Below are 13,921 nucleotides of genomic sequence, written 5' to 3' on the forward strand. Positions count from 1 at the left end.
TTCAGTTTTAGCCTTCCAACCGGTATTGCATTGTTTATTTGTATCTCCCTAATAACTAGCAACGTTGAGCATTTCTTCATACACTTATTGGCCATTTGTGTATCTTTGAAAAACATCTAATTCATGTCCTTGTCCAGTTTTTAATTGGGTTTTGTTGTTGTGGAGTGAAAATTTCCTTTGAAAATAAGCTAACTTTTGGGAGGGAGTTGTAGCTCAGTGGTAGAGGCACTACCACTAGCATGGTAGCATGGGTGAGGCACTGGGTTCAATCCTCAGCGCCACATAAAGATAAATAAATAAATGAATGTATTGTGTTCATCTAAACTAAAACAAATTTTTAAAAATTAAAAAAAAATAAAGGTTAAATTCTTAAAAAAGAAAACGAGCTAACTTTTTAAAAAATGTTAAACAACACCTTCACTGTAAAAACAGTTAAGGCAATACAGAAATCAGGAACTAGTTTAAGCAACACTTGCTAAGAGATTAAGAGCAAGAATTCTAGAGTCACACTCTCTGGGTTCAAGTCCTATCTCCAACTCTAAATTGTTGCGAGTGGCATTTTTGAAGGAAGAAAGATATTTAACTCCTTTGAGACTCAGTTTCTCTGGTTTTAAAACGGGAGCGGCCCACACACTTCACAGTGGTTGAAACTGAAGAGATGGCTCATGTGAAACTATAATGCAGCGTTAGCACAACGAAGAACTCCACAAACGCTACCTACTGCTCTGACAAGCGACAAGGCCCTTAGCTCTTCCCACATAATTTGCGGAATATCTCGTCCTCAGTCGCATAGAGTTTTCTACGCAAGCCCGTTCTCCACGACCTTGTCCTGGCGCCCGCCCCTAGCGAAACCGCCTTGACCCGCGGCCCGACTTCCGTTTCCGGAGGAGGTGAGGCGACTTCCGGCGGCGTGACCTGAGCGCAGGGTCCGCGGGGTGACGGAGCCGGAAGGGTCTGTACAAGCGGCCGGTAACCGGGCGGCGGGTGGAAGTGGCTCTGCATCCTTGGGAGGGAGGGAGAACCAGCTCTCGTCTTAGCGGGGGTCGGACTTCAGTCCTGTGTCTCGGCAGATCCCATCTTACTGCTTCTGCCTGGCCTTCACCCTTCCGCGGGACTCGCGTCCGTGGGCCCAAAGGGTGGGAGTAGAGAGACGGGTTCTGCTCCAGTCTGCGCCACTGGTTAGCGCGCTCTGACCTTTGACAGGACACGTCTTCTCGCTGGTTTCAACTGTCTTTTATGTAGAAGATGCAGATCCTATTCACAGTAATAGTTCTTTAAGAGCAGGAACTGACTTGCTAGCGTTCAGCACTATCGCTTATCCTTGGCACAGCACAAAGCCTAGATACTCTTGACAGCTTAAGTTGTTTTGAGTCATAAACCCTTTGAAAATCTGATGAGAGATATCGATCCCTTATCTTAACTTCTCCCTCGCCCTCTTAGTATACACACATGCTCAAGTACAGCAAATTTGGTTTACTTTTTCAGATATTTCAGAGATCTGCTGTCTATCCGTGGATCCCAGAGTCAGGCATGTGGTAGGCTTTCAAATATTTAATGTTACTAGTAAGTGTTCAGTTATTCTTTTAAATTCATGGGTCACCGTGTACTTCACAAGAGGGAGGACGATAGGTAACTCATTAACAAGTTTTAATCATTGACCTTAAACTGCTACTCTCACTTAAATCTCCCAACAACTTAGGAGAGAGATTTATTTAATTCTCATGAGCTTGGGACAATTAACTTGCTTTAGGTCATTCTGCCTATGAATGGAAGAGGCAAGAATTCAAACCATGTCTATCAGAAACTCCAAAGCCCTGTGTTCTTAATTGCTAGCTAAAAGGACAAGGTTGAGCCAAGTGTGGTGGTGCATGCCTGTAATCCCAACAACTCAGAAGGCTGAGGCAGGAGGATTTCAAGTTCGGGGTCAGTCTCAGCAATTTAGTGAGGTCCCAAGCAACTTAGTGAGACCCTGTCTCAAAATAAAAAATAAGAAGGATTGGGGATGGGCTGAGGTGTAGCTCAAGGGTAGAGCACTTGCCTTGCATGCGCGAGGCACTGGGTTTAATCCTCAACACTATATGAAAATAAAAAAGAAACTGTGTCCATCTACAACTTAAAAAATATTAAAAAAAAAAAAAAGGTTGGGGATGTGTCTCAGTGGTTAAGCACCTCTAGGTTCAGTCCTCCAGTACCAATACATAAATGAATAAAACAAAGGACAAGATGTAAAAATATATTTTGATGTGCTGTAGCAGCCTCTATTTCTTTTTTAACTATTATAGTTATGAGATGACTTTAATCATCATAGATAACCCCAGACTAAACATTGAATGCTGTGAAATACTTATCTGTCTCCTTTTCTTCCATGGTTCCTGTATTGCTTATTTAATAATGATAGCATGTTTTACAATCTGCACATTATGCCATTATATATTCTACTGTTTTAACTTTGGTGAATACTTAATCTATGCATTGACTGAATATGGCTGTATTGGTTATGTTGCCTTGTTCCTGCCCCCAAAACAGATGTTTTTAATTATAATTGAAATATGAGGTGATTTATGTTTGGGCTTTATTTCTTTTTCTGTACTGCTTTTAAAGGGATTGTATTAGTGACCTTGGAGTCATTGCTGACATGTCTGACATTCAAGAAGCTACTAACCAGCTCCTGGATGTGAACCTTCATGACAACCAGAGATCTGTACCAGTGACAGAAAGTAGCATCAGAAGTGAGTCCAAGAATCTCCATGTCACTATTGGAGCCACTGTTCCTACTGGCTTTGAACAAACAGCTGCAGATGAAGTGAGAGAGAAATTGAGGTCACCGTGCAAAATCAGCAAAGACCGGGGCAAGATATACTTTGACATTCCAGTGGAAAGTCTGGCTCAGGTTTGAATGAAGCAGTATATAAAATAGTTTTCTAAATTGATCATTTTGTGCTTATTTACTAGTTTATAGACCCCTGCTCTTCTTTGCACTTTCCTAGATTAGGTGATTTCAAAATATCACTGCATTTTCTGTTTGGTACTGATTTGTAAAAGTCTCACTACGTTTTTATTGTATTCTGTATATTTATAAAATTCATTTCATAAATAGATTTCAGTTTGCTATATTTTAGAAGTGATAGCAGCAGTTTGAGATGGTTGAATTCACTGAAAAGAATCCTATGGAACTTCGGAAGAAATTCTGAATAGTGGCTATACTTTTTTTATTTATCTCTGCATCTAGTTGAGGTTTATAATTTGGTGATAAAGCATAAAAGCAGAGGTTTTCCTTCAACCTGTGTCAAAGATGTTTTTGCTCAAAAGTAATTAAGAATCACTACACTGAAGTGAAAGTCAGCAAATTACTCACCTACTATAACAAAAGCCATGATACATTTCATTACTACACAAGCAACATGAGGGCATGGATTGTTGTCTGGGTTTTTTTTTTTTTTTTTTTTTGCCAGTATATCCCAAGCACTAAGTGCCTGGTATATAGTAGGCACCCTGGAAATATTTGTGGGATGAATTGGCAATCAAGAATTTTTACATCTAAATTTTAGTTAATACCCTCAACAGCTTCATGAAGATAGGTACTGTAGTTGACTTCATGATTAAGCTTACAAAGACTGAGTACCTGACCCACATTCAACTGGTCATTGCTGAGCTGGAGCTTAAATCCATGCTCTTAGTGACTATAGTACATGGTATCACCATAGAGAGCCGTGAGGGAAAGATGATAAAGCTTCACTTGATTTTCTTCATTTTTCCTTTTTCCCCAAAATTCATGTTGCCCACATAACAATTCAAGCTTCTATCGTTTGATCTGTCCTTCTTTTTCTCCAAGGAAAAGCAGAAACTGGTAGGTAACTGAACAGATGGAAGACTAAAAGATAGGGCATTTTTTAAATAAAAAATATAGATATCAGGATGGGATTATGACTCAGTGGTGGAGCACTTACCTAGCATACATGAGGCACTGGGTTCGATCCCCCGCACCATATAAAAATAAACAAATAAAATAAAGGTATTGTGTCCATTTACAAGTAAAAAAATATTTTAAAAAATTATATGTAGATATCAAGTGCTTTAAAACCATTGTACTAATTTTTTAAATATTTAATTGTTGATAGCTTGTGTTACTCAAAAGCTTTTTCAGAAATTAGTTTCTAACAGTTTTTTTCTCCCCAGGTTCATTGTCTGAGATCAGTTGATAATTTATTTGTGGTTGTTCAGGAATTTCCAGATTACCAGTTCAAAAATACAAAGGTAAGCTATCCTAAACATGATAACTGATTTTTTCCATCTTCCTAAAAGACATTATTTCTACTTTTTCACAGTCTGTCTGTCGTTTAATATTACTATTGCTCTTTGTTTTTATTTTATTTTTCTAGTACTGATAATTGAATCCAGGTCATTTCACATGCTAAGCACATGCTGTATCATTGATCTCTACTCCCACCCCTACTTTTATAATAAACAGTCAGACTTTCTTTTATAGTAAGAATTCAGAGATTTACTGACAGTCCATCTCAAAGTTTGCTTTTAAAAATCAGTATTGAGGCTGGGTGTGGTGGTACACATGGCATAGGCCTGTAATCCCAGCAGCTCGGGAGGCTGAGGCAGGAGGATCTTGAGTTCAAAGCTAGCCTCAGCAACAGCCAAGAAGTAAGCAACTCAGTGAGACCCTTTCTCTAAATAAAATATAAAATAGGACTGGGGATGTCGCTCAGTGATCAAGTGATCCTGAGTTCAATCCCCTGGTACAAAAAAAAAAAAAAAAAAAAAATTGTTTCCCAACCCAGGTGGCTTANAAAAAAAAAAAAAAAAAAAAATAGTATTGAAAAATTATTTGAAGAAAATAGAAAAGTTATTTGACTTACCCAAGATGTAAACTTTAAATGAGCTTTGCTAACACATACACACACTCATTTCCAAAATAAAATTGGTTCCACAGTGAGAACTTTTGTGCCATCTACAAATAACACTTCCTCACTATTCTGTTTTTTCCCTGTTTTTTTTCCTCTAACTTCATTTCTTAAAATAAAATCAAAGTAATATTTAAACACTCCTTCAGTTGTTAAGACAACAGCCTTGTCTTCAACATGTATTTAGCATCTGAGTCCTAAATATTCAGCTGCTGCTTAAGCTGAAGGTTGAAAATAGATTGCAGTACAGCTTTAGATTTTTTCCACATTCATTTTTGGTCAGGTTTCTAGAGTCAGATGCTTAAATACTTTTTTTTAATCAATGTTATTCCATGTCTTAGAATTATTCTTTCTTAAAACAGCTGTGAGTCAGGTACTGTGCTGTACACCTGTAATCTCAGCCACTAGAGAGGCTAAGGCAGCAAGATCACAAGTTTGAGACTAGCCTAGACAACTTAGTGTCTCAACAACTGTCTCAAAATAAAAAATAACAAAGTCTGGTGATGCAGCTTAGTAGTAAAGCACCCTATGATCAATCCTTAGTACTACACAAAACTAACAACAACAAAACCCAACTGGGAGGGTCGGGCATGGTGGCTCCCAGCAGCTCAAGAGGCTGAGGCAGGAGGATCACAAGTTCCAAAGCCAACCTCAGCAAAAGCCAGGCGCTAAGCAACTTGGTGAGACCTTGTCTCTAAATAAAATACAAAATAGGGCTGGAGATGTGGCTCAGTGGTCGAGTGCCCCTAATTTCAATCCCTGGTACCCCCACTTCACCCCCTACCAAAAAAAAAGAAACCCAACTGGGATATGCTGCTTAAAAACCAGTCACACTGATATGAACACATAGTCTAGAAAAAAAATAAAACTAGACCTTAAAGAATTCGCACTGAAAAACAGATTAAAAGTTTATTAACTACGAATGTACATTTAACCCTAGTAACCTTCAGACTTTGGATAGTCATTGCGAATTGAATCATACCTATGAAACTAATGGATAACAGACAATCTATAGACAATTTTTGCTGCTAAGTATTTTGAAATTTTGATAGTCAATACTATACATACATGTTAACAGGTGGTTTTTGTTTTTTGGCTTTTTTTTTTTTTTTTTTTAGTGCAGTAACTGGGTATTGAACCGAAGGCCTTATGCGTGCTAGACAAGCATTCTTCCACTGAGCTAAATCCCCAACTTATAATAGGCATTTTTGAAAATCTATGTTTCCACATAACTTAACTAGGGCATTATTAAATAATAATTTAAAGAAGTCCTTAAATTCCTGCATTTTTGCATCCTAAAATTGGTATTGCTCTGGGAAATTTGGATCTCTAAGTGGAGGTGAATTTGATAATTATGGAATATTCTACATGAGTTAGCTTTTCAGAGTTGCCTTGTAAGTAACTGCAGAAAAGGTTCCTGGTAGAAGTCTCCAAGGAACAGCAGTAAGGATAAAGGCAGATTTTCGGAGGTATGCAAAAGAAACTTCTGTGTCTGATCATGAAATATTATCAAGCCCTTCATTTTGTGAACTTCAGTCACAACATACCTGGGTAAAACCTCATTTTTAAACATGTGCTTCTAGCTTTCATGCTGTTGACAGTTGAGCTTATTTTTTTCATAGACTTTGCAGTATTGGGGACAAAACACTGGGCCTCACACATGCTAGGTGAGCACTCTACCTCTGAACTGTATCCCTAGCTGTTTTCATTTTATTTTCAGACTGTGTCTTAATGAATTGCTTAGGTTGGCTTCCAATTTTTGAACCTCCTATCTCATCCTCCCAAGTAGCTGGGATTACAGGTGTGTGTGTCATTATACTTTCCCTTGTCTTATAAAAAAAGCCTGTTAGTTTAATCATGAGTTCTCTAATTATTCAGATATCATGAATTTATTAGTTCCTCCCTTTTTAAAAAAATATTTTTTCGTTGTAGATGGACACAATATCTGTATTTTGTATATTTTTATGCAGTGCTAAGGAACAAACCCAGGGCTTCACACACTAAGCTACAACCTCAGCCCCTCCCTCTCTCTTTTTTTTTTTTTTTTTGAGAGGAGCAAGTCTATGATTTATATGAGTTGTTTTTTGCGGGGGAGTGCCAACCAGGGATTGAACTTAGGGGTGCTTGACCACGGAGCCTCATCCCCAGCCCTATTTTGTATTTTATTTAGAAACAAGGTCTTGCTAAGTTGCTTAGTGCCTGGCTTTTGCTGGGGCTGGCTTTGAACTCATGATCCTCTTGCCTAAGCCTCCTGAGTCACTGGGATTATAAGCATGCACCACTGCGTCCAGCCTTATATGAGTTTTTAACAACTAGTTAATACATGTACTTAGAATGCACTTGTATAAAGACTGAAAGAATATCAGTGGAAAGTCTTTGTCCCTTTATCCCCATGCCATGAAGTTTCCTCACAGTAGGCAACTGCTATTACCAATTTCTTGGGTATTCCTCTAGAGATATTTTATGAATATATATATTTCATTTACTTATTTACTGAAATGGAAGCATAGCATAATACTGTTTGGCCGTGGTTTTGTCACATTTACATTATACATTTTGCTTTCTATTTTTAAAAAATCTCTTTATGCACTTTTTTTTTATTAGTTGTTCAAAACATTACATAGCTCTTGACATATCATATTTCATACATTTGATTCAAGTGGGTTATGAACTCCCATTTTTCCCCCGTATACAGATTGCAGAATCACATCGGTTACACATCCACGTTTTTTACATACTGCCATTCTATTGTCTGTTGTATTCTGCTGTCTTTCCTATCCTCTACTATCCCCTCTCCCCTTTTTTTTTTTTTTTTAATGTACTCAGGTTCTTTATTTTGATTCCTTTCTTGAGCAACTTATTTTTGTTTTGTTTCTACCGTGCGTGTGTTTTCTAATAGTTTGGAATATTCCTGTCTGGTTCAGGCCATTACTTTTATAACTTCAACTTGATATTTTGTACTTAATCTACTAATTTTCATGTGTTTTTTTTTTTTTTGATTCCCTACTAAGAGCAAAGTTGAAATTGATTATTTTTCTCTTCCCTTTACCTTTCAACTTTATTATTTTTCTTAGTATTATTGATCTTTATGCCTTTAAATATATTTTATTTATCAAGTCTAACTTCTGTTCTTTAACCTTAGAGATGAGGAGAGTAGCATGCTTAAATTATTTCTCATCTTCTTTCACAAAAACCCTTCCAACCACATGCCAATTTATAATGTTTACTTTCTGTTTTACAGTTATAAACCCCACAGTTGTTTTTTGGGTTGTTTTTAGTACTGTAGTTAAATAGATTAGAGGTGCATTCCTACCCTAGTTATATTTTTCTTTTTTATCTTTTGAATGCATGCATGAAGTCAGAAATGTTTGTCTTTGACCTTTATATTTGGTTAATAGTTTGGTTATAAAATTTGGAATTTTTTTCCTTAAAAATATTATGGTTAGGGGTGGGGTTGTGGCTCAGTGGTAGAGTGCTTGCCTAGCATGCATGAGTCACTGGGTTTGATCCTCAGCACCACATAAATGTAAAATAAAGATATTGTGTCCACCTAAAAACTTAGAAAATAAACATTAAAAAAAAAAAGTATTATGCTCATTCTCTTCTAGCATTAAGTGTTTCAGTGGATCATTCAGGAAAAACTGTTAACAGCTGGGCACGGTGGTGCACACCTTTAATCCCAATAGCTTGAGAGGCTGAGGCAGGAGGATCTTGAGTTCAAAGTCAACCTCAGCAATTTAGTGAGGTGCTAAGCAACTCAGTGAGACCCTGTCTTAAAATAAAATACAAAAAAGGGCTGGGGGTGTGGCTCAGTGGTTAAGTGCTCCTGGGCTCAATCCCCAGTACCAAAAAAAATTTTTTTTTTTAATTTAAAAAACACTGTTACCAATTTCTTGTGTTGTTTTATGAATATGTGTTTAATTTGCTTTTTGTGTGTGTGTGGTGCTGAACCCAGGTCCTTGTGCATGCAAAGCAAGCACTCTATGGACTGAGCTATATCCCCAGCCCTCATTTACTTATTTACACAAATAGAAGCATAGTATACAGTATCTTTGCTCCTTGAAGACCAGATTTTTTTTTTTTTTTTTTTTTTTTTTGGTAGCTTCAAAGCCTAATAAGTTATTGGAGTGTGTTTCATTGTTGACAGTTCCTTATCAGTATATATTAATCCATTTGTATTTCTGGAAAGTTTTCTTGATTAATTGAAAATTTTTTGTTTTATAATTTTAAATCCCTTTTTTAGGGAAACCAGTTATACATATGTGGGATCTCTTTTGACTCTATTTTATATTTATCATTTTCTATCTAATTCTTTTTAACTTTTTTGCTCATTGTCATTTTATTTGCTTTGCTTTCCTCCACACTCTTTACTGTGTTTTCAGTGGTATCTTTTCTGTTTCTTAAGTATTTATTTTTTAGTTGTAGTTGGATACAATATCGTTAATTAATTTATTTATTTTTATGTGGTGCTGAGGATCGAACCCAGGGCCTTGCCCGTGCCAGGCGAGCACTCTACCACTGAGCCACAACCCCAGCCCCATTCAGTGGTATCTTACATGTGTTACTGTCAGTATGGTCTGTGATAGTTTTATTTTTTCTATTCCACTTTTAAGTATTTTCTTTGAGTTCCATTTTCTTCTGTGGCCCTCCACGTTTTCTTTCTGCTTTTATATCTCTGTTTTGAGTTCATATTTACAAAGGTATTTCCTCATTTCATGTTTCTGATGTCATTGGTTTTTTTTTTTCACATTTTTTATTTGTGCATTATAATTGTAATGTCATTGTGTTTGATCAGTTTTATCTGCTCTCTGGCATTACTGCTTTTTGACTGCTGTTTGTTTCCTGTTCATGTTTCCTCTTTTTTCCTTTTATTACTTTCATATAAGTCCTGTGCTGACAGGTTTTGATAATTGCTCATCTTTTAGTGAGGGAGTTCCCCTTGGATCTGCTATGTGTAAAATGTTCTTGTGGTGGGAGAAGCCATGTAGGTGTTCCAGGCCAGAGGGAAATCTTTCTTGTCAGACACATAATTATGGGTAAATGAGTTATTTTCTTTCTTCTTCTTCCTCTTCCTTTAAAAAAAAAAAAAAAGAGTATGGTTTTATTGAGGTATAATTTCCATTCCATTGAATAAGCTTTTAAACCTTATTTCTCCTTAACCTCAAAGGATCAGCAGGGTTATTCATAAAGCACAGCACAATTGCCCTCTGTATATCCAGTTTGATTCAACCAACTATAGGTTGAAAATATTTGAAAAATGTTGGGTTCTTTACTGATAACAACTATTTACCTACCATTTATATTTTATTAGGTATTACAAGTAAGCTACACATGATTTAAAGTGTACAATAGGATATACATAGGTTATGTGCTAATTTTGTGCCATTTTACAAACTGTAGAGTTTGGTATGTGCAGGATCTCCCTGGCTCTACCTTATCAACAGACTTATTCCAGCAAATATAGCATGTCTGTGAGATCTTTGTTCAGCTAACATTTTTCTCTCCTGCTATTGCTTGGTACAAACGGAGTTCAGAAAAGCTCCCTCTACAAGTACATGTCCTTCTTTCCTGTTATTTAAACAAAATTTGTTTGCTACCTGCTTTGTAGACTGTGCTTTACCCTTTGTCTGAGATCTGTAGACCTCCTCACTCTCCATGTCTTCCTGTACATTCTGTTTCACCTTTACTGCCCTTAAAAATCCTTGTGTTTTATTTAGTTCAAGGTTATAAATACTGCACTGATTCAATTAAGATAAGAGTTATAGGGCCTGGGATTGTGACTCAGTGGTAGAACACCACTTAGCACGGGTGGGACCTGGGTTTGATCCTCAGCACTGCATAAAAATAAAGGCATTGTGTTGTGTCCATCTACACCTAAAAAAAAATATTAAAAAAAGATGAGTTATATTTGCTTTTTCTTTTAAAACAGTTTCTAAAGTTACTGAAGATTCTATGACACCATGTTAAACCAACCAGTCCTCTAGAGGCCCTTTATAATAAGAAAGTTATTTGGGGCTGGGACTGTGGCTCAGTGGTAGTGTTCTTGCATAGCACGTATGAGGCGCCCGGTTTAATCCTCAGCACCACATAAAAAATAAACAAAGAAAGGTATTGTGTCCCATTTATAACTAAAAATATTTTTAAAAAAAAGAAAAAGAAAGTTATTTGTAAGTAGAATTGACTTTGCTAAGCCTGCAGTTTAATACTGTGTCAGCAGGTTTCAAGTTTTGCCAAATCACAGTTCCGTTGGTCAATGATTTTTTTCTACTTTGATCTTTGTAACATATACTGTACGAGATGCAGTGGCACACGCCTGTGATCTCAGTGACTGGAGAGGCTGAGATAGGTGGATCACAAATTCAAGGCCAGCCTTAGCAATTTAGTGAAGCCTTAGGAGACTTAGCAAGACACTATTTCAAAATAAAAATTAAAAAGAGTTGGGGATTTGTTTCAGTGGTTAAGCGTCCCTGGGTTCCATCTCACGTAAAACAACAACAACAACAACAAAAACCTCATATACTATTAATATCTGTGCTGTGTAATAGAACTTTCTGATGGAAATGTTCTATATGTTTGTGTCCAACATCCTAACTACTAGATGTTAGTGTGTATAATGTGGCTAAAGTAATGAAAGAACTGTTTAATTTTCTGTTAACTTTAAATCATTTAAATTTCAGTAGCTACATATGACTAGTGGCTGCCCTATTGAACACCATTATTCTATACTTCCCATTTTAACTTTTAATCACATATAATTTAACAGCTGTTTATTGACCACCAGAACTGTTCTAGGTGTGTGACTTATAGCAGAGGTCAAGGTAGATAAAGTTCTTTCCACCATGTACTTACATTCTGGGAGGAGCCTTAATGGTGAACAGTACATAATCCTAGTAATCTTTACAGTGCTCAGCACTGCAAGAAAATAAAACAGTAAGAGAATGACTTGTAAGGACTTCTTTAAATAGAGCAGGCCTCTCAGGATGTGCCTTTTAAGTTTAAGTAATGAGAAAGGGGCCTACAATGCAAAGAGACCATGCAAAGCAAATATCTTCCAAGCAGAGGTAGGGAGAGAGAGTTAGACCTGAAATGTTGTAAGAGAAATAGACAGAAGTCAGAGTAAGTTGGGCTTTGTGACAAATTTAGATTTTCTTTCAGTGGAAAGCTGTTGAAGGGCTTTAAATAAGAAAGGGGTATTGCTAGACTGTTTAAAAAGTTGACTCTATTTAAAAATTAGAACATTTTTTAACCACATAAGTTTTTTTTTCCTTTAAAAAATTTTTGTTTTTTAAAGTAAATACATAATACAACCTAAAATTCAAAAATTCCAAAAGGAAGAAGAAGATAAGTGTCATCCCTCCCCTGCCCTTCATCTACCTACCTCTACTCTTCAGAGATAATTTCTCACAGCTTAAATTTTAATAGTTTCTTACTGCTTAAATTTTAGCCACAGGATTGTGGCTCAGTAGTAGAGTACTTGCCTGGCATGTGTGAGGCACTGGGTTCAATTTTCAGCACCACATATAAATAAGTAAATAAAATAAAGATCCATTGACAAATAAAAAAAGTATTTTAAAGAAAATTTTAAAATTAAAAAAAAGAAAGAAAATTTTAATCTTAAAATCCTGCTTCTGATCTAGCATTTTGTCTTAGGCTACTCTTCAGTGGCTTAATATGTATGTTTCCTTGTCATTGAGATTTGAATTTGCTTAATTGAAGTTATTATTTTATTTACTGAGAGAAATGAATGGGTTTCATTTTTGTCGTTTATAGGAAGAAGTTTTAAAGGATTTTGAAGACTTGGCTGGAAAACTCCCATGGTCAGATCCTTTAAAAGTATGGAAAATTAACACCAGTTTCAAGAAAAAAAAAACAAAGCGCAAGAAGATAAATCAAAATTCCAGTAAAGGGAAGATTGATAATGGACAAGGAGACAAATTAGATGAGAAAGATGTTAAAGAATTCACCAACAATGATTTAGATTCACACATCTTAGACTATTATGAAAATCCAGCCATCAAAGAGGAGGTATCAACATTAGTAGGTGATGACTTGGCATCTTGCAAAGATGAGATCGATGAAGGCTCAAAAGAAGAAACTGAGCTTCAAACACTAAAGTTTAGAGTCACATGCAACAGGGCAGGAGAGAAACATTGCTTTACCTCAAATGAGGCTGCAAGAGATTTTGGGGGTGCTGTTCAAGATTATTTTAAGTGGAAGGCTGATATGACCAACTTTGACGTGGAGGTAGGTGCTGGCTCTGATTCAAGAAGATTTTTGTAGATTTGTAGACAAGCCTAGTATCAGGGGCAATTAGGCAGGGAGGATGTGGTTACAAACAGCATGTGCTGTGGAGAACCATAGATCTAGATCCAGATTTTGACTCTACAATTATATAAAATTGGACGAGATTGAGCTTGTTTCATATAAAGCCAATACACCTTTAAGGTTGCACTGAAGGTTAAACAAGATAATACATTTAAAGTATTTGGTGCAATACCCTGGTATATGTTAATTGTTCATTAGATGCAAGAAGTTATCAAGACTCAAGTTTTCCAATTTCTGATCTAATGCTTTTCCTCCATCATGTGGATTATCAGATTGTAAAAATCAACTAGAATTTTAAGAATTTGTTTTTGTGTGTCTGGTTGTAGAGTTTTGGTATTTAAAAAAAGAAAAAAATAAATAAAATAAACCTCAACCTCAGATCAGAACATCAGGGCTAATAACATTCATCCTAGAGCCAGCTCTCCTTTCTTAAATTCTGCTAGGTTCCCCTACCCTGATACCTCTTTTTAGCATGCTTAGTCTCTTTGTAATTACCCAGTGGGTAATTCTTATGTGGGCAATAGGAACTAGAGCTTTTAAAATCTCTGACAAATTAAAAGGCCCCTAACAGCTTACATTTTTACCAAGATGTCATTTCTGTTACTTTTGGGACATTTGAATCTGGGGCAAGTCACTTACTGCCTTTGTTTTTTTTTTTTTTTTTTTTTTTTTTTTTTTTTTTT

The 13,921-nt window shown here is 36.3% G+C and overlaps 1 protein-coding gene across 5 annotated transcripts in view; it reads left to right on the forward strand.

The window, feature by feature from the left end:
• Positions 1–853: 853 nt before the first annotated feature.
• Positions 854–13,921, forward strand: part of Thumpd3 (THUMP domain containing 3) — a 26,905-nt gene continuing 13,837 nt past the window's right edge. Inside the window, exons 1-4 of one of the 5 annotated variants that reach the window (XM_015494959.2) lie at positions 854–952; positions 2,602–2,890; positions 4,177–4,254; positions 12,684–13,157. In XM_015494959.2, the coding sequence (XP_015350445.1) occupies positions 2,636–2,890; positions 4,177–4,254; positions 12,684–13,157 (807 nt within the window). In that variant the 5' untranslated portion in view covers positions 854–952; positions 2,602–2,635. Of the gene's footprint in view, positions 970–1,005; positions 1,179–1,201; positions 1,536–2,601; positions 2,891–4,176; positions 4,255–12,683; positions 13,158–13,921 lie in introns of those variants that run through there. The other 4 variants (XM_015494962.2, XM_015494961.2, XM_015494958.2 and 1 more) reach the window with 4 other exon arrangements.

This window comes from Marmota marmota, unplaced genomic scaffold (assembly GCF_001458135.2).
Source record: "Marmota marmota marmota unplaced genomic scaffold, marMar, whole genome shotgun sequence".
NCBI lineage: Eukaryota > Metazoa > Chordata > Mammalia > Rodentia > Sciuridae > Marmota > Marmota marmota.